The 19770-nt window shown below is 47.6% G+C and overlaps 1 protein-coding gene across 1 annotated transcript in view; it reads right to left on the reverse strand.

Moving 5' to 3' along the window:
* Positions 1 to 12442: 12442 nt before the first annotated feature.
* Positions 12443 to 19770, reverse strand: part of atg9a (ATG9 autophagy related 9 homolog A (S. cerevisiae)) — a 49015-nt gene continuing 41687 nt past the window's right edge. Inside the window, exon 15 of the mRNA XM_080199639.1 lies at positions 12443 to 19730. Coding sequence (XP_080055765.1) covers positions 19725 to 19730 — 6 coding nt within the window. The 3' untranslated portion in view covers positions 12443 to 19724. The remainder of the gene's footprint in view (positions 19731 to 19770) is intronic.

Raw genomic sequence — 19770 nt, forward strand, 5'->3', positions numbered from 1 at the left:
CACACTGAGAGTGACCACACCGAGAGTGACCATGCCAGGGCTACACTGAGTGACCATACAGAGTGACCACACTAAGAGTGACTGCACATTGACTGACCACTCTAAGAGTGTCCGCACTGAAACTCACTCACAGAACTAACAGAAAGCAAAGAGTTGAGGTAAATGGGTGTTTTCCTAATTGGTAATCAGTGACTTATGGTGTGCCTCAGGGATCAGTGTTGGGACAGCAATTGTTTACAATTTATATAGGTGATTTGGAGTTGGGGACCAAGTGTAGTGTTTCAGAATTTGCAGATGACACTAAGATGGGTGGCACAGCAAAGAGTGCAGAGGACGCTGAAAGTTTGCAAAGGAATATAGATAATCTAAGTGAGTGGGTGAGGGTCTGGCAGATGGATACAATGTTTGTAAATGTGAGGTCATCCATTTTGGTCGGAATAACAGCAAAATGGACTATTATTTAAATGGTAAAAAATTGCAGCATGCTGTTGTGCAGAGGGACCTGGGTGTCCTTGTGCAAGAATCACCAGGAGTTTGTGGTCATTGAGAGTGACTACAGCGTGACCACACTGAGACTGACCACACTGAGAGTGACGTACTGAGTGACCACACACTAAGAGTGACCGCACACTGACGGCACTGAGTGACCGCATACTGAGAGTGACTGCACACTGAGACTGACTGTGCTGAGTGACTGCTCTGACAGTGACCACACTGAGATTGACCCCACTGAGAGTGACCACAATTGAGAGCCACCACACAGAGTGATGGCACTGAGAGTGACTACACACTGAGTGACTGCTCTGAGAGTGACCACACTCTGAGAGTGACCACAACTGAGAGCAACCACACAGTGTGATGGCACTGAGAGTGACTGCTCTGAAAGTGACCACAAACTGAGTGACCGCATATAGAGTGGCCTCTCTGAGAGCGACCTCACTGAGAGTGACTGCTCTGAGAGTGACCACATACTAAGAGTAACCATGTACTGAGTGACCGCTGAGTGACTGCACTGAGAGTGATTGCACTGAGAGTGACCGCACTGAGATTGACCACACACAGAGTGACCACACACAGTGTGATTGCAGAGTGACAGTACTGAGAGTGACCACACTGAGAATGACTGCACACTGAGAGTGACCGCACACAGAGTGACTGCACATAGAGTGACCGCACACTGAAAGTGACCGCACACTGAAAGTGACCGCACATAGAGTGACCGCACACTGAAAGTGACCGCACACTGAAAGTGACCGCACCAAGACTGACCACACTGTGAGTGACCGCACACTGAGAGTGACTGCACATAGAGGACTGCACCAAGACTGACCACACTGTGAGTGACCGCACACTGAGAGTGACCACACACAGAGTGACCACACACAAAGTGACCACACCAAGACTGACCACACTGAGTGACCACACAGAGAGTGACCGCACACAGAGTAACCACACACTGAAAGTGACCGCACCAAGACTGATTGCATTGACCATTTACCTTGCTCTTGCTGCTGTGATTGGTCCGTTGAGGCTATACCCAGTGGCAGTGAGCTGTCTGAACCATTTTACTGGGACATGGGCATCGCTGACTGGCCAACATTTATTACCCATCCCTCACTGCCCTTGGGAAGGTTGTGATGAGCTGCTTTCTTGAGCCATTGCATCCCCGTGTGGTGTAGGTACACCCACAGTGCTGTTAGGGAGGAAGCTCCAGGGTTTTAACCCAGCGACAGTGAAGGAAAGGTGATATTTTTCCAGATTGAGTTGGTTTATTCGATAGGATTCTGTAACTCCAGGGCTGGTTTTTCACTATTTCATTGAGCTCTTCCTTTGAGCAAATTCGAAAATGAAAATGCATTTGCAAATTGAAAATGCTAAAAATGAAAGACAGGTCAGAGGTGGTTGTTTCTGCATTAGAGATGGCAGTCATTCTGATAGAAAGCAGTAAAGCGGAATAAAATTATCTCCGTGCTCTATCAGCATTATATTATTGTCTTCTCGATAATCCGAGACTGCACTTGGCTCAGAGCAGCTGCATTCTGGGGGCAGCTCTGTCACAAGCATCATCGCACTGCCTTCATTGGATTCCAAGTATCTTAAACCAATTCACTCCCCATGATGAATGACATTTAATATCAGGGCTTTCTGCGTCTCCCAGACTCCTGTCGCAAGGACGAGATTGTTTGATTGGAAGGGAGGACGATGCTGTATATTTGCTGTTATTACTGTCCTGTGATTGTCGCAGTAATTACCTGAACTGCAAAGTCAGGTGACCCTGTAGAATTCCCAGTGGGTTTCCCATTCGGGAAAAGTCTAGCCATGCTCCTGGAATTCCTTCTTCTGAATCTGGAAATGCAAGACTGGAACCGGAGAGAATGCTGCAGCAACATTTCATCCTGGTGAACTGTACCCTGCACAGGGCAATGCCATCACATTCAAGAATGTGCCTAACTGCAGGAAGGAAGTTCATTCGATATAGGAGCAGAATTAGGCCATTCAGCCCATCAAGTCCGCTCTGCCGTTCAACCATGGCTGATGTGCTCCTCATCCCCATTTTCCTGCCTTCTCCCCACAACCCTTCAACCCCATTCCCAGTTAGAAATCTGTCTAACTCCTCCTTAAATTTACTCACTGTCCCAGCATCCACCACACTTTGGGATAACGAGTTTCACAGATTCACAACTCTTTGGGAGAAATAGTTTCTCCGCAACTCTGTTTTCAATTTTCTGCCCCTTATCCTCAGACTATGACCTACTGTCCCAGAATTCCCCACAAGATACCTGATCAATCCTCCTCTTAAACCCTTCAGTTTCCCATCCAGTCTACTGCGACACTCCCATACCCCCCTCACTCACACTCACTGATTTCCCAGACATACTAACACAGTTCCCTTCCTCAATGCCCAATCTCTAAGCCCCATAGAACCCAGACCGCTCCAGCCCACAACTCAATTCCAATCAGTTGTTTCCTCCATTTCCCTCCAGCCGTCCCGGCTAAATCTCCTCCGAAGACGCCTGCTGCTCTGGCCCTGCGTGTTTTCTAGTTTTGCTCTCATCTCTCCAGATGCTCACCTTGCCCACGTCACACCCCCTGTCTCCTTAATCCTAAATCCTACTCCAACCAGCTCCCTCTCCTGATCTCCAGGTTAGCAGATATTGTCAACAGCTCTCTCTCTCTCCTTTAGATCTGCTGTCACCAACCCTGTCGAAAACCAAGCCTTGGTCTCACCATCCTCACAAACTCCTGTCCCATCACCAAGCTCTCTCATCTCTGTCACCTCCCAAATCTGTTCCCATCTTTCCCTGAACTCCATTCTTGAATCGCTCCAAACATGGGAATCAGACTTTCACAAATTTGATTGAATTCTTTGAGGAGGTAACTAAGTGTGTAGACGAAGGTGGAGCAGTTGATGTCGTATACATGGATTTTAGTAAGGTGTTTGTTAAGGTTCCCCATGGTCGGCTCATGAAGAAGATAAGGATGTGTGGGACAGAAGGAAATTTGGCCGTTTGGATAAGTAACTGGCTGTCTGATAGAAGACAGAGGGTGGTGGTGGAAGGAAAATTTTCAGACTGGAGGCCAGTTACCAGCGGTGTTCCACAGGGATCAGTGCTGGGTCCTCTGCTATTTGTGATTTTTATCAATGACTTGGGAGAGGGGGCTGAAGGGTGGGTGAGTAAATTTGCTGATGACACCAAGATTGGTGGAGTAGCGGATGAGGAGGAGGGTTCTTGTAGGCTGCAAAGAGACATTGATAGGATACAGAGCTGGGCTGAAAAATGGCAGATGGAGTTTAACCCTGATAAGTGCGAGGTGTGGAATGCACTGCCTGCTGTGATAGTGGAGTCGGACACTTTAGGAACTTTCAAGCAGTTATTGGATAGGCACATGGAGCGCTCCAGAATGATAGGGAGTGGGATAACTTGATCTTGGGTTTCGGACATAGCTCGGCACAACATCGAGGGCTGAATGGCCTGTACTGTTCTATGTTCTATGAGAAGCTGGATTAGACCATATGGCCCAACATGTCCACTCCCCATTCAGTATAATCACAAGGGAGATAAAAAGTGATAGCGATAGAACATTACAGCGCAGCACAGACCCTTCGACCCTTGATGATAGGAGGATACAAAGCCACAGGGATAGGTTAGTGAGTGGACAAAGATCTGGCAAATGGAATATAATGTGGGAAAATGTGAAATTGTCCATTTTGGCAGGAAGAATAATAAAGAAGCATACCATCCAAAATGCTGAGAGATGGTAGAGGTCTGAGCTACAGCGGGATCTGGGTATCCTAATGCATGAATCACAAAAAGCTTGAATACAGGAACAGTGAGTAATTAGGAAAGCAACAAGAACAGGTGGAGGAAGAAGTGGATATTTTAATTCAGGAAGTTGTCAGAATTACATCAGAAAAATATAGAGATAAAACAATTGTATCAGAAAGCATACACAGAAGAAGAATCTGAGTGTATACCAGAATGCTATTACCTTAAAAATCAGCTCTTAATGAGGAAATTGAGACCTTTATATATTCAGGTGGATGAAAAGTAGGCAGAGGTTCATCAGTTGGTATTGTCGGGAGGGAACATAAAGGTGGTGTTGTGAGGAGCACCTGAGGTACCAGTAGGAGGTCATTTGAGGGTGAGCAAAACTCAAGCAAAAATACAAAAATATTTTAATTGGCCTCCACAGCATAAAGATATTGTTAAATGTTGCTGTACATGTCACACATGTCAGATAACAGGGAATCTGAAGCGGTGATAAAACCAGCAACCTTAACACCCATTCCAGCATTTGGGGAACCTTTTACAAGGATCTAATTGTGAGGGATCCCTCCCTAAAACAAAAAATGGGAATCAGTATCTGTTGACCATAATGGACGTGTCTATTAGATTTCCAAAGGCCATTCCATTACATAATATTACAGTGAGAAGGATTACAGAGGAGTTACTTAAATCTTTTACCAGATATGGATTACAATCAGATCAAGGATCAAAGTTTATATCAAAGTTATTTGAGGTGGTTATGGATAACTTAGGAGGAAAATGATTAAATCAACTGCGCACCATCCAGAGTCACAATCACATAGAGTCGGCCCAACTTGTCCATGCTGCCCCCTTTTTTAACTACTAAGGTAATCCCAATTGTCCACAAAGCTGCTTCCCCACCTGTTCTCTGGATCTCTCATTCCCTTTTTTATGAGAAATATCTCCTCCTTGAATCCATTCAATTCAGGCTCCACTGGGGCAGCGAGTTCCACAAATTCACCCCCCTCTGCAAGAAGCAGTTGCTCCTCATCTCAAAGAGCAAGGCACAGTACAACAGGTGTTGACAAGCTGCAATATCCAGCATCACCTGAACATACTTGTTTTTGTGCCAAGTCTTGGAAGGGGTGTGTGTTTGTGGGATGTTGTTTGATTTGGAACATCACAGATAACTAGTTGTTAAGGTTTCTACTAGGTCATGTTTGATTTTTATGATTGGTAAAAGTTATGCTAAATCTTTTTATTATCATTTTAACTGTGCTCTCAAATAAATTTTGTTTGATAAAAGCTTCCTAGTAGGTCACTTGAATCATACCTGGAGTGAAACATGCTCACCTATACCAAATTCAAACGTCAAAACTTAAGATTTAGGCTATCTTCATAAAACACTGGAGTTCTTGGCTTGGGTCTAAACATGATACACTTTTTCTTTAAGTTTGATGCTATCTTTAACCTTTCTAGCTCACTGCAGATGATGGATCATAGATTTTTTCCTTTCTCATTGAAATGTATCTATTATGTATTTTCTAAAATTTCCCCTTAATTTTGTGCAACCACATCTTCAGTGATCTACCTCTTAAGCTGCCACTTTATTTCAGCTAGTTCTGCTTTCATACCCTCAAAATTGCTTTTATTTAAGCTTAAAATACTAGTCTTGGACCCACTCTCCTCCGCACACTGAATGTAAACTTCAATCATATTATGATCGCTGCTAGTTAGGATGCCTTTATGATGAGGTTATTAATTAATACTATCTCATTGCTCAGTAGCAGGTCTGGTATCACCTGTTTCTTAATTGGCTCCAGAATGTGTTGATACAAGAAATGATCCCAGAAACATTATGAATTCATCATCCACATTACCGCTGACCATCTGATTATTGCAGCTTATGTGTAGATTAAAATGCCCCATGGTTATCACGGTACCTTTCTGACAAACTCCCATTATTCATTAAGATAAAAGCAAAATACTGTGGAAGCTGGAATCGGAAACAAAAACTGAAAATGCTGTAAAATCTCAGCAGGTCTGACAGCATCTGTGGGGAGAGAGTAGAGCCAATGTTTCGAGCCTAGATGACCCTTAATCAGAGCTCTGACAAAGGGTCATCCAGACTTGAAATGTTACCTCTATTCACTCCCCACATATGCTGTCAGACCTGCTGAGATTTTCCAGCATTTTCCGCTTTTGCTCCATTATTCATTCTTTGACAATCCACCTTACCGTGATTACTGTTACACCATTCCCACCAGTGACTCCCCATCTCGACCCAAACTGCTTCTATATCCTCATTTCCTGAATATTTTACACCATCATCTACTGTGCTAATATCAGTTTTAATTAACAGAATTACCCATCTACCTTTTCCTAACATTCTGTCCTTCCTAAATGTCACATAATCTTCAATATTTTGCTCCCAGTCTATGCCAGTCAGCAGCCTTATTGTTAAACTGGTTATTAAATTGCATCTATTAATCACTATTTACACTATCAGCCTATTGGTTTTGTTTCAGATTTGATGTTCATTTAGATATAGAGCCTTAAGTTTTGTTGTTTTATTATTTTTGCAACCTTGAACTTTATCTGTTGATTTACTCTTGGCTTTATCCTCCCTGTCTCTTCCTGTCATTGTCTGTTTATCATTTCCCAGAGTAATACCTTTTTCTCTTCCCTTATATCTGTTTTTTGATGTACAAGTCTTTCCAGAATTGATTGCTTTTCCCCACTATTTAGTTTAAAGCCCTCGCTACTTCCCCTATTATGTAGCTCACTAGAACACTGCTCCCATCACAGTTCAGATGTAGATCATTCTAACTGTACAGATCCCACATTCCCCAGTACTGGTATCAGTGCTTCATGAACACTTCTCCCTACACCAGTCTTTGAACCACATATTCGTCTCATTAATTTAGTGTATCCTGTCCCACTTTACACACAACTCAGGTAATAATTCAGAGGTTATAATCTTTGAGGTTCTGCTTTTAAATTTAAACCCAACACCTCATACTCCTTATGCAGAAACTCTTTGCTGCTTTAATCTATGTTGTTGGTACCTACATGGATCATGACAGCTGGGTCCTCCCCCTTCCACTGCAGGTTCCTATCCAGACCTGAACAGGTCTCCTGAAGCCTGGCACCAGGGAGCTGCCTGGACTCTCTGTCTCTCAGCTGCAGAGAACAGTATCTATCCCCCAGTCCCCTCCTACCCTGACATTCCTCTTTGTTCCCCCTGCTCGAATGTCAGTTTGCTAAGCCATCCTACAGTCCCCACTCTTACCCAAACATGCGAAGAGAACCTCAAAACTACTGGACAATTTCAGAGGCTGACATTCCTGTCCCCTGGTTCCCTTTACCTGCCTCATTCACAATCACACCCTCCTGTCCCTGACCACTGGCCGGATCAGAAGCCTTTATCCTAAGCTGTGCAATGTCTCCTGGTACGTTGGAGGTGGTGGAGGCTACCTCGCTGAATATATTTAAGTCACGGATAGATAGGTTTTTGATAGACAGGGGAATTAAGGGTTATGGGGAGAAAGCGGGAAAGTGGAACTGATCCACTTCAGATCAGCCATGATCTTATTGAATGGCAGGGCAGGCTTGAAGGGCTAGATGGTCTACTCCTGCTCCTATTTCTTATGTTCTTCTGTTCAAAGTGTCCAGGTAATCTCCCCCCTCCCTGATGTGTCGCAGTGTGTCTGCAGTTCAATGACTCTGAGCCAAAGCTCCTCCGGTCACAAACACTTGCTGCTGATCTGTCTTGCCCTAAATAACAGTGACCTCCAGAAAACCCCACATACCCCAGCCACAACACATCACCCGTACTGCCAGCCTTAATGTGTTTTAAAATACTTAATTATATTATTCACTTATTTATGTTGATTGTTTATTTATTTAATGAACTTTACCACAAGTTTGTACACTATTATAAACGCTAGGACTGGAACAGACCGTACCCATTTATCAGATACTCAGCAAGCAGTGAGTTCCGATCCCAGTCACAGAGAAAGAACCAAATCCTACAGCGTTACAAAAAGTAGGAAAAGCAAGAGGGAAGACGAACATCCCCCCAGCAATAGCCCCCACCCCCCCAATGATAGCCCACTGCACCCACCTTCCCAGAGATAGCCCAGCGCAGCCCCCCTCCCCAAAGATAGCCCACCGCGCCCCCCTCCCCAGCGATAGCCCACCGCGCCCCCCCTCCCCAGCGATAGCCCACCGCGCCCCCCCCTCCCCAGCGATAGCCCACCGCGCCCCCCCTCCCCAGCGATAGCCCACCGCAGCCCCCCTCACCCTCCCCAGAGATAGCCCACCGCAGCCCCCCTCCCCAGCGATAGCCCACCGCGCCCCCCCTCCCCAGCGATAGCCCACCGCAGCCCCCCTCACCCTCCCCAGCGATAGCCCAGCGCGGCCCCCCTCCCCAGCGATAGCCCAGCGCGGCCCCCCTCCCCAGCGATAGCCCAGCGCGGCCCCCCTCCCCAGCGATAGCCCACCACGCCCCCCCCTCCCCAGCGATAGCCCAGCGCGGCCCCCCTCCCCAGCGATAGCCCACCGCCCCCGCCCTCACCCTCCCCAGCGATAGCCCACCGCGCCCCCCCTCCCCAGCGATAGCCCACCGCGCCCCCCCTCCCCAGCGATAGCCCACCGCGCCCCCCCTCCCCAGCGATAGCCCACCGCGCCCCCCTCCCCAGCGATAGCCCAGCGCGGCCCCCCTCCCCAGCGATAGCCCACCGCGCCCCCCCTCCCCAGCGATAGCCCACCGCGCCCCCCCTCCCCAGCGATAGCCCACCGCGCCCCCCCTCCCCAGCGATAGCCCACCGCGCCCCCCCTCCCCAGCAATAGCCACCGCCCCCACCCTCACCAGCGATAGCCCACCGCCCCCCTCCCCAACAATAGCCCACCATCCCCCCCTCCCCCAGCGACAGCCCGGCCAACCCCACCCTGCCCCGTAGCGATAGCACGGGCCTCCCAGCATTATGCGTGATTCCTGCAGGAAAATCCTCAAATCCCAAAATTTACTAGAATTTCATCTTTGCTTTTCCATTCTCCCGATCATAGTGAATAACATTACATATCGAACAGGATACTTCACCCGGTCAACTTCCCCAACAACAACCTCACAGCATTCCCACTGCTTACAGTCAGAGAGATTTACAACATGGAAACAGGCCCTTCCACCCAACTTGTCCATCCCTTTTTTTCTTTTAAAAAGCATTAGATAATTACATGGGTAAGATGGATACAGAGGGATATGGGCCAAACGCGGGCAATTGGGATTAGCTTAGGGTTTAAAATTGCCTCTACTACTGCCTCTGGCAGCTTGTTTCAGACACTCACCAAATTCTGTGAAAAAATTGCCCCTCTGGACCCTTTTGTATCTCTCCCCTCTCACCTTAAACCTCTGCCCTCTAGTTTTAGACTCCCCTACCTTTGGGAAAAGATATTGACTATCTAGCTGATCTGTGTCCCTCATTATTTTATAGACCTCTATAAGATCACCCCTCAGCCTCCTACGCTCCAGAGAAAAAAGTCCCAGTCTATCCAGCCTCTCCTTATAACTCAATCCATCAAGTCCCGGTAGCATCCTAGTAAATCTTTTCTTTCTAGTTTAATAATATCCTTTCTATAATAGGGTGACCAGAACTGTACACAGTATTCCAAGTGTAGCCTTACCAGTGTCTTGTACAACTTAGTAGCTTGCTATCTTTCTTTCCCACTTAGCTTTGTTTCATCGGAAACCTGGATACATTACTCAATTCCATATTTAAATCATTAATATTGATTGGAAATGCCTCAGGCCACAGCATTTACCCAACACCAGCCACTGAATGCCTGCTTTAATATTCTACTCAGTCTAATCCCATCACTTAAGACACTTCAGTCCCTCTCCTTTGCACACGGTGAGATGCTGAGGGTGCAGCGAGAGCATGGACAGCACATTAAGGGCATTTAGATCGACCTCAAAGGATGGAAGTTGCGGCTGAATTTGGAAATAACTGGAAATGTGTTTACCATAAATGCAGCGGAGGGGCTGGAGACATTAGTGATGTGTGACTGCTCTCTACTGGACAGAGCTGGAAACTGCAGAGAAACACAATATTTTGTTCATTTGTTAATGAGATATAGACGTCATGCTGGCTAGACCAGCATTTATTACCCATCCCTAATTGCCCTTGAGAAGGTGGTGATGAGCTGCCTTCTTGAACCTGCTGCAGTCTGTGTGGTGTAGGTACACCCACGGTGCTGTTAAGGAGGAGGTTGCAGGATTCTGACCCAGGGACAGTAAACAGTGCTGAGAGTAAATCCCTTTGATGGGAAACGAAGGCCAGCCATCAGTCTTGTTGTGACGTTATACATTTTATTACCAATGGCTACACTTTTATAAAAAATGTGCAATATACAGATTCCATACAAAACAAGTCTGTACACAGATGATTAAAAAGTGCAAATATCCTGATTCACTGATAGGTTCAGGCTGTCAGGACAGAAGAACCACTGTTACAATTGGAGTTATTATTAAAGTCAAAATCCAAATCATCTCTCCTGCACATCAAAGCACTCCACAAATAATGAATTACTCTGAAATTGTCACTCCATCAAAATTGGCAAATGCAGCAGCCATGGTTTATATACAGCAAGATTAAAGAGCAAGCAAGAAGACAAGGCAGTGATGAGGATAAAGAGAGGGATACTGGGTGAGGACAGCAGGCAAACTGAAGGAAAGGAGGGTAAACAGAGGTGGGGACGACACCTCAGGTCAGGATACCTGGACAGCCTGTATACAGGCTAAACACCAACAGGGGCAGCTCAGGACTACGAGTTTGTTTCTAATTTATCAAATCTATAATGGTGGGTGCGCCAAGATCTCGCAGTTGAAAGCTAAGAAAGGCAGAAACAGTGCAAGCACGTCCTACCCGAGAGTCCCCCTCAGGGTAGCTCCATGTTGGGGAGGTCTGGGTGAGGTAACACAAGGTCGATCAGCGCCTCCAGATATTTACAGACAGGACGTGGCCTGCTCCAGGAATGTAACCAATCCAAAAATCTCACTGCCCCAGGACAGGGGGACAGGCCCTCACTGCCCCAGGACAGGTGGACAGGCCCTCACTGCCCCAGGACGAGGGGACAGGCCCTCACTGACCCAGGACGAGGGGACAGGCCCTCACTGACCCAGGACAGGGGGACAGGCTCTCACTGCCCCAGGAACGGGGGACAGGCCCTCACTGACCCAGGAACGGGGGACAGGCTCTCACTGACCCAGGAACAGGGGACAGGCCCTCACTGACCCAGGAACGGGGGACAGGCTCTCACTGCCCCAGGAACGGGGGACAGGCTCTCACTGACCCAGGAACAGGGGGACAGGCTCTCACTGACCCAGGAACAGGGGACAGGCTCTCACTGACCCAGGAACAGGGGACAGGCTCTCACTGACCCAGGGGACAGGCCCTCACTGCCCCAGGAACGGGGGACAGGCTCTCACTGCCCCAGGAACAGGGCACAGGCTCTCACTGCCCCAGGAACAGGGCACAGGCCCTCACTGCCCCAGGACAGGGGGACAGGCTCTCACTGCCCCAGGAACAGGGGGACAGGCCCTCACTGCCCCAGGACGAGGGGACAGGCCCTCACTGACCCAGGAACAGGGGACAGGCTCTCACTGACCCAGGAACAGGGGACAGGCCCTCACTAACCCAGGAACAGGGGACAGGCCCTCACTGACCCAGGAACAGGGGACAGGCCCTCACTGACCCAGGAACAGGGGACAGGCTCTCACTGACCCAGGAACAGGGGGACAGGCCCTCACTGACCCAGGAACAGGGGGACAGGCCCTCACTGACCCAGGACAGGGGGACAGGCCCTCACTGACCCAGGACAGGGGGACAGGCCCTCACTGACCCAGGAACAGGGGACAGGCCCTCACTGACCCAGGACAGGGGGACAGGCCCTCACTGACCCAGGGGACAGGGGGACAGGCCCTCACTGACCCAGGAACAGGGGACAGGCCCTCACTGACCCAGGAACAGGGGACAGGCTCTCACTGACCCAGGAACAGGGGACAGGCCCTCACTGACCCAGGAACAGGGGGACAGGCCCTCACTGCCCCAGGACAGGGGGACAGGCCCTCACTGACCCAGGAACAGGGGGACAGGCCCTCACTGCCCCAGGACAGGGGGACAGGCCCTCACTGACCCAGGAACAGGGGACAGGCTCTCACTGACCCAGGAACAGGGGACAGGCCCTCACTGACCCAGGAACAGGGGACAGGCCCTCACTGACCCAGGAACAGGGGACAGGCTCTCACTGACCCAGGAACAGGGGACAGGCTCTCACTGACCCAGGAACAGGGGACAGGCCCTCACTGACCCAGGGGACAGGCCCTCACTGCCCCAGGGCTTTGCCTATGTAGTTTGTGCTCCATCTCACCACCTTGGCATATTGTGCTGTACAGTTCATATATCAACATGCTGTTTTCTTTCAGCAATTATGGCAGTGAGTTACGTCACCCTAACACCGGGCATTTACTCAACCACCTCTCCAATACTCCCAGCTGTTGCTGTTTGTACGAGTGATGAAGTTCCCTGCCTAAAATTTCCGTGGTAACAGCGAACCCTCAGAATGCAGAATGGACAGCTCCCGAAACACACACCAGTCGCACTCCCCACCTTGTGAGAGTCTCTCTGCTCTTAGCTCAGTGCTGCGGAGATTAGCTGGGGAGGGCACCTTCTACTCCTCAAACTGCTGGGATTGTGTGACCCTGGGCTCCACACGCACCCCCCGCCCCCCCCCCACAACCACAGGCTTCTCCTTCACTGTGAGTAAAACATAAATCTAGTGGAATGGTTAGACAGGCCAAAAGGCTCCTCCTGTTCTTATAGAAACAACACTGTGCTTCCAATGATGTTGCCAAGGTAACGTGTGGTATCCCATGACAGGGGCTTTCCTTGGAATTGGAGGCAATCTACTGACACGGATAGGGATCTGGCTAGGAATGAGGAGAAAGAGAGTGTGGATAATGGGAATGAAGCTAGTGATCTCTCCCGGCGATCTGGGGCCTCAGCTTTTCACTATATTTATAAATGATCTGGTTGAAGGAAATAGGAAACCATATATGTTCAGGTCAGAATAGAAATACATATACACTGAATATATATCCTCTGCTGACACTAAATGAGGAGATACAATAGAATTATAGAATAGTTACAGCACAGGAGGTTACTATTCAGCACAACCAGAACAACACAGCTCATCCCAACCACTCGCTGTGTGAATCTGTCTCCACCACACTCTCAGACAGTGCATTCCAGATCCTAACCACTCGCTGTGTGAATCTGTCTCCACCATACTCTCAGACAGTACATTCCAGATCCTAACCACTCGCTGTGTGACTCTGTCTCCACCACACTCTCAGACAGTACATTCCAGATCCTAACCACTCACTGTGTGAATCTGTCTCCACCACACTCTCAGACAGTGCATTCCAGATACTAACCACTTGCTGTGTGAATGTCTCCACCACACTCTCAGACAGTACATTCCAGATCCTAACCACTCACTGTTTGAATCTGTTTCCACCACACTCTCAGTGCATTCCAGATACTAACTCTCACTTTGTGAATCTGTCTCCACCACACTCTCAGACAGTGCATTCCAGATCCCAACCACTCGCTGTGTGTATCTGCCTCCCACACTCAAAGTGTATAGTGTCGATAAAAGTTAGGTATCCACTTCAGTAGCAAAAACATAAAGGAAGATGAATGGTTGTAAATTGGGAGAGGGGAGTGTGCAGCGGGACCTGGGTGTCCTTGTGCACCAGTCACTGAAGGTAAGCATGCAGGTGCAGCAGACGGTAAAGAAGGCAAATGGCATGTTGGCCTTCATAGTGAGAGGATTCGAGTAGAAACAGAGAAAACATAGAAAAACTACAGCACAATACAGGACCTTCGGCCCATAAAGTTGTGCCAAACATGTCCCTACCTTAGAGATTACTAGGCTATAGAATACAGGAGCAGGGATGTGTTGTTACAATTATACAGGGCCTTGGTGAGGCCACACCTAGAGTATTGTGTGCAGTTTTGGTTTCCTTTTCTGAGGGAAGATGTTCTAGGGGGATTGAAGCGAAGGTTTACCAGACTGATTGCTAGCGTGGCGGGACTGACATTTAAGAGAGATCGAGATGAAATTCAGAAGACTGAAGGCGTAACCTCATAGAAACGTATAAAATTCTAACAGGATTAGACAGAGTAGGTGCAGGAGGGATGTTCCCAATGGTGGGGGAGTCCAGACCCAGGGGTCAAGGTCTAACAAGGTAAACCACTTCCACTGAGATCAGGAGACATTTCTCCACCCAGAGAGTGGTGAATCTGTAGAATTCACTACCACAGAAAGTAGTTGAGGCCAAAGCATTCTATATTTTCAAGAAGGAGTTAACTTTAGCTGTTGGAGCAAAGGGGATCACGGGACATGGGGGTAAAGCGGGATCAAGCTACTGAGTTGGATGATCAGCCATGATCATAATGAATAGCGGAACGGGCTAGAAGGGTTGAATGGCCTACTTCTGCTCCCTATGTTTCTCCGCAACCTCATTAATGTTTTCACATCTTCTCACAGCCTCACTGATGTCTTCACAGCCTTCCTAAAGAGTTATGCCTAGAATTAGTAGAGGTTTACTAAGATGTTGCCTGGTCTGGAGGGTATTAGCTATGAAGAGAGGTTGGATAAACTTGGTTTGTTCTCACTGATACAATGGAGGTTGAGAGGCGACCTGATACAGGTTTACTAGTTTATGAGTGACATGGACAGAGTGGATAGTCAGATGTTCTTTCCCAGGATAGAAGAGTCAAGTACCAGGGGACATAGGTTTAAGGTGCGTGGGGAAAAGTTTAGAGGAGATGTGTGAGGCAAGGTTTTTTACACAGAGGGTGGTGAATATCTGGAACCCGCTGCCTGGGGAGGGGGTGGGAGCAGGTACGATACTGACATTTAAGGGGCAACTAGACAAACACATGAATAGGATGGAAATGGAAGGACACGGACTTGGTAAGTGCATACAGTTTTAGTTTAGGCAGGCATCATGATCGGTGCAGGCTCAGAGGGCTGAAGGGCCTGTTCCTGTGCTGTACTTTTCTCTGTTTTTTGTTATTTGACTCTGTCTCCTGTCACTTTGCCAATTTCATACCCATGCTTCTCCTGTCCCTTTTATCCCATAGGCTTTAGTTTTGCTGATAAGCCTGTTAAGTAGCACCTAATCAATTGCCTTTGTAAGTCCATGTACACATCAACAGCATTATCCTTATCAACCTCACTGCTGCCTCATCAAAAACTTCCAGCATGTTAGCTCAACAAGATTTCCCCTTAATTAATCCATGCTGCCTTTCCTTAATTAATCCAAATTTATTCAAGTTACTGTTCACTTTATCCTGCACCTCTGATTGTAAAAGCTTCCATATCAGCCAGGTTAAATTAACTGGCAGCAGTTGCTGGGCTTATCCTCACACCACTTTCTAAACAAGGGTTTAGGATTTGCAATTCTCATTGTTATTACAGATAATGTGATGATGAGAGCAAGGAGTTACACATAGTGGAGAGGGTGAGTGGAAAACGGCAGCAAGTGGAGTTATAGACATAGAAACATTGAAGATTACAGCACAGTACAGGCCCTTCAGCCCTTCATGTTGTGCCGAGCTAGGTCCAATCCCAAGATCAAGCTATCCCACTCCCTATCATTCTGGTGTGCTCCATGTGCCTATCCAATAACCGCTTGAAAGTTCCTAAAGTGTCCGACTCCACTATCACAGCAGGCAGTGCATTCCACACCCCAACCACTCTCTGAGTAAAGAATCTACCTCGGACATCCCTCCTATATCTCCCACCATCAACCTTATAGTTATGCCCCATAGTAACAGCTACATCTACCCGAGGAAATAGTCTCTGTACATCCACTCTATCAATCCTCCTCATCATCTTATAAACCTCTATTAAGTCGCCTCTCATCCTCCTCCGCTCTAAAGAGAAAAGCCCCAACTCCCTCATCCTTTCCTTGTAAGACCTGCCCTCCAAACTAGGCAGCATCCTGGTAAATCTCCTCTGCACTCTCTCCAATGCTTCCACGTCCTTCTTATAATGAGGTGACCAGAACTACACACAATATTCCAAATGTGGTCTCACCAAGGTCCGGTATAGTTGCAACATAACCCCACGGCTCTTAAACTCAAATCTCCTGTTAATAAACACTAACACACTAAGCCTTCTTCACAGCTCTATCCACTTGAGTGGCAACTTTCAGAGATCTGTGGATATGAACCCCAAGATCTCTCTGTTCCTCCATATTCCTCAGAACCCTGCCATTGACCCTGTAAACTGCATTCAAGTTTGTCCTACCAAAATTAATCACCTGGCACTTATCAGGGTTAAACTCCATCTGTCACTTTTCAGCCCAGCTCTGCATCCTCTCAATGTCTCTTTGCAGCCTACAAGAGCCCTCCACCACTCCACCAATCTTGGTGTCATCAGCAAATTTACTGACCCACCCTTCAGCTCTTTCTTCTGAGTCATTGATAAAAATCACAAATAGCAGAGGACCCAGCACTGATCCCTGTGGTACACCGCTGTTAACTGGCCTCCAGTCTGAAAATTTTCCCTCCACCACCACCCTCTGTCTTCTATGAGACAGCCAGTTACTTATCCAATCGGCCAAATTTCCCTCTATCCCACACCTCCTTACTTTCTTCATGAGCCCATCATGGGGAACCTTATCAAACGTCTTTTCAATCTGGGAAAGAGGAGAGAACCTACACTGGACCCAAGAAAGACAGACCAGAATAGTCTCTAAATAACGAGAAGCTGAGATTTACGGACTCATGTACACAAATTGTTACAAGCTAGTGGACACATACAAGCAACTCACATTCACCAGGATGACTCTGGGGTTGAAAGAGTTAAATCCCAAGCACAATTCACTCAGACTCAGCATGTATCCCCTCGAGTATAGATTAATGGGGGATCGAATCAAGATGTTTACCATGATTAAACAATGTGATAAAGTCCAGCGATGGCCGGGTAGGCGGGACACGGGATGCAGTGCAGAATAAGGGGGCAGAACCTTAGAATTCATGCCAGGCATTCGGGGTGGGGGAGTGTCTGGAATCACTTCCTGACACAGAGAAGAAAGGAAATCTGGAGTGCAATTATTTTAAAATGCTGTACATATTGGGGGTCAGTTGGAAATTTCAAAACTGACATTGATGGATTTATTTTGGGTGAGGTGATTTAACATAGAACATAGAACACTACAGCACAAACAGGCCCTTCGGCCCACAAGTTGCACCGATCATATCCATACCTACCAGGCCTATCTATAACTCTCAATCCCATTAAATCCCATGCACTCATCCAGAAGTCTCTTAAAAGACCCCAGCGAATTCACCTCCACCACCAACAGCAGCCGATTCCACTCACTCACCACCCTCTGAGTGAAAAACTTACCCCTGACATCTCCTCTGTACTTGCTCCCCAGCACCTTAAACCTGTGTCCTCTCATAGTGACCATTTCAGCCCTGGGAATTAGCCTCTGAGAATCCACCCTATCTATACCTCTCAACATTTTATAAACCTCTATCAGGTCACCTCTCAACCTTTGTCTCTCCAGGGAGAAGAGAACTAGCTCCCTCAACCTATCTTCATAAGGCATGCCTCCCAATCCAGGCAACATCTTTGTTAATCTCCTCTGCTCCTCTGTAATAGAGTTATTACAGGAAACAATATAAAAACAACTGTTTGTATTTCAGCTTTCCAGCATCTGTGAAAAACTCAGCAGATCTGGCAGGTTCTGTGGGGAAAGTTAACGCTTTGAGTCAAATGTGACCCTTTCAAACTGGAAAAGACATTTATTTATCCAGTATTTCCAGATGTCGCAAAGCCCTTTACCACATAGACTGTACTTCAGGAAGTCCTTCACTGGCTGTAATGTAGGACATGCAGTTACAGCAAGATCCCACACACAGCAATGTTCCATACAGTTCCTGCAGTGAGATGGAGGCTATTCAGCCCATTGAGACTGCACCAATTCTCCAAAAGAGCATCTTACACAGGTCCACCCTGATCCCATCCCCTTAATTCCACATATTTAGCATGGCACATCTTTGGACTGTGGGAGGAAACCGGAGCACCCGGAGGAAACCCATGCAGACACAGGGAGAACGTGCAGACTCCACACAGACAGTGACCCAAGCCGAGAATTGAACCCGGGTCCTTGGAGTTCTGAGGCAGCAGTGCTAACCACTGTGTCACATCATCTGTTTACTCCGGGTGTTGACTGAGGGATAAGTATTGGCTGGGGCACCAGGGAGAACTCCCTATCTATTCTTCAAAATAACACAATGGGGTCTTTTACACCCACCCAAGAAGGGCCCTTGGTTTAACACCTCAATTGCAAGATGGCAGTGCAGTCTCTGACAGCGCAGTACAGCTGTACCCAAACATCAACCTCACTTTTCGCAAACAACCCCTGGAGCGGCAATTGAACCCAGAACCCTGTGACAATGAGGTTAGAATCTGCTACAAACTGAACCACACAAACCAAAACAGGGAGATGGAACAAAGATTCAAATCCACTGTAATCTAACTGAATGCTGCAACAGACTCAAGAGACTGAAAGGCCTCCCCCTGTTCTTATGCTCCAATGACACTGAGTCTCCCCGTGAGAGCAAAGTTTCTCTAGATTGGTTTCCTCAATTGTTTGCTGAAACTTTTAAAGGTGGCATTGGATTTGTGTGTCAGGTAGTAATCCCCTTTAACAGGATAGTGACAATAAAGGAGCCAAGAATCCTTTGGGAGAAGAGCAGCGAGTGGTCATCTCATCACTGACCCAGAGAGAGAGGGAGACTCTGGGGCTGAGACCGAGTCACTGACCCAGAGAGAGAGGGAGACTCTGGGGCTGAGACCGAGTCACTGACCCAGAGAGAGAGGGAGACTCTGGCAGTGAGACCGAGTCACTGACCCAGAGAGAGAAACTGAGTGAGTGAGATTAACTCACTGACCCAGAGAGAGAGGGAGACTCTGGCAGTGAGACTGAGTCACTGACCCAGAGAGAGAGGGAGACTCTGGCAGTGAGACCGAGTCACTGATTCAGACTCCATGAGTGTTACAGAGCCACACCCCTGTGCTAAGAGCAGGGACTTTGAGCTGTTTAAACCTTATTCAGCATTCTGAGGGCTACAGAAACCAACGAGATTTGTTGATAAATATTCAAACATCTTCACAATGATTTATTAAATGTGATAGCATTGTCAGAACATTCTGGAGCATAGTTTGACACACCTCAACACCCAATTACACAAACACAATTTGATTGCAAAGAATGTAGTCAAACACACACCAGTGAGCCATGCATTGCACCGTCAATCAGTAAACACCAGCAAGTCCCAACTCTCATCTCCTTCTCCATCTCCTGTATCACTCGTTCCACTTCCACTATACCTTCAACAAAAAAGAAAAAACTTCATTCAGTGAATAAACT

The sequence above is a fragment of the Carcharhinus amblyrhynchos genome, chromosome 11, assembly GCF_965287045.1.
Source record: "Carcharhinus amblyrhynchos chromosome 11, sCarAmb.v2.hapA, whole genome shotgun sequence".
Lineage (NCBI taxonomy): Eukaryota > Metazoa > Chordata > Chondrichthyes > Carcharhiniformes > Carcharhinidae > Carcharhinus > Carcharhinus amblyrhynchos.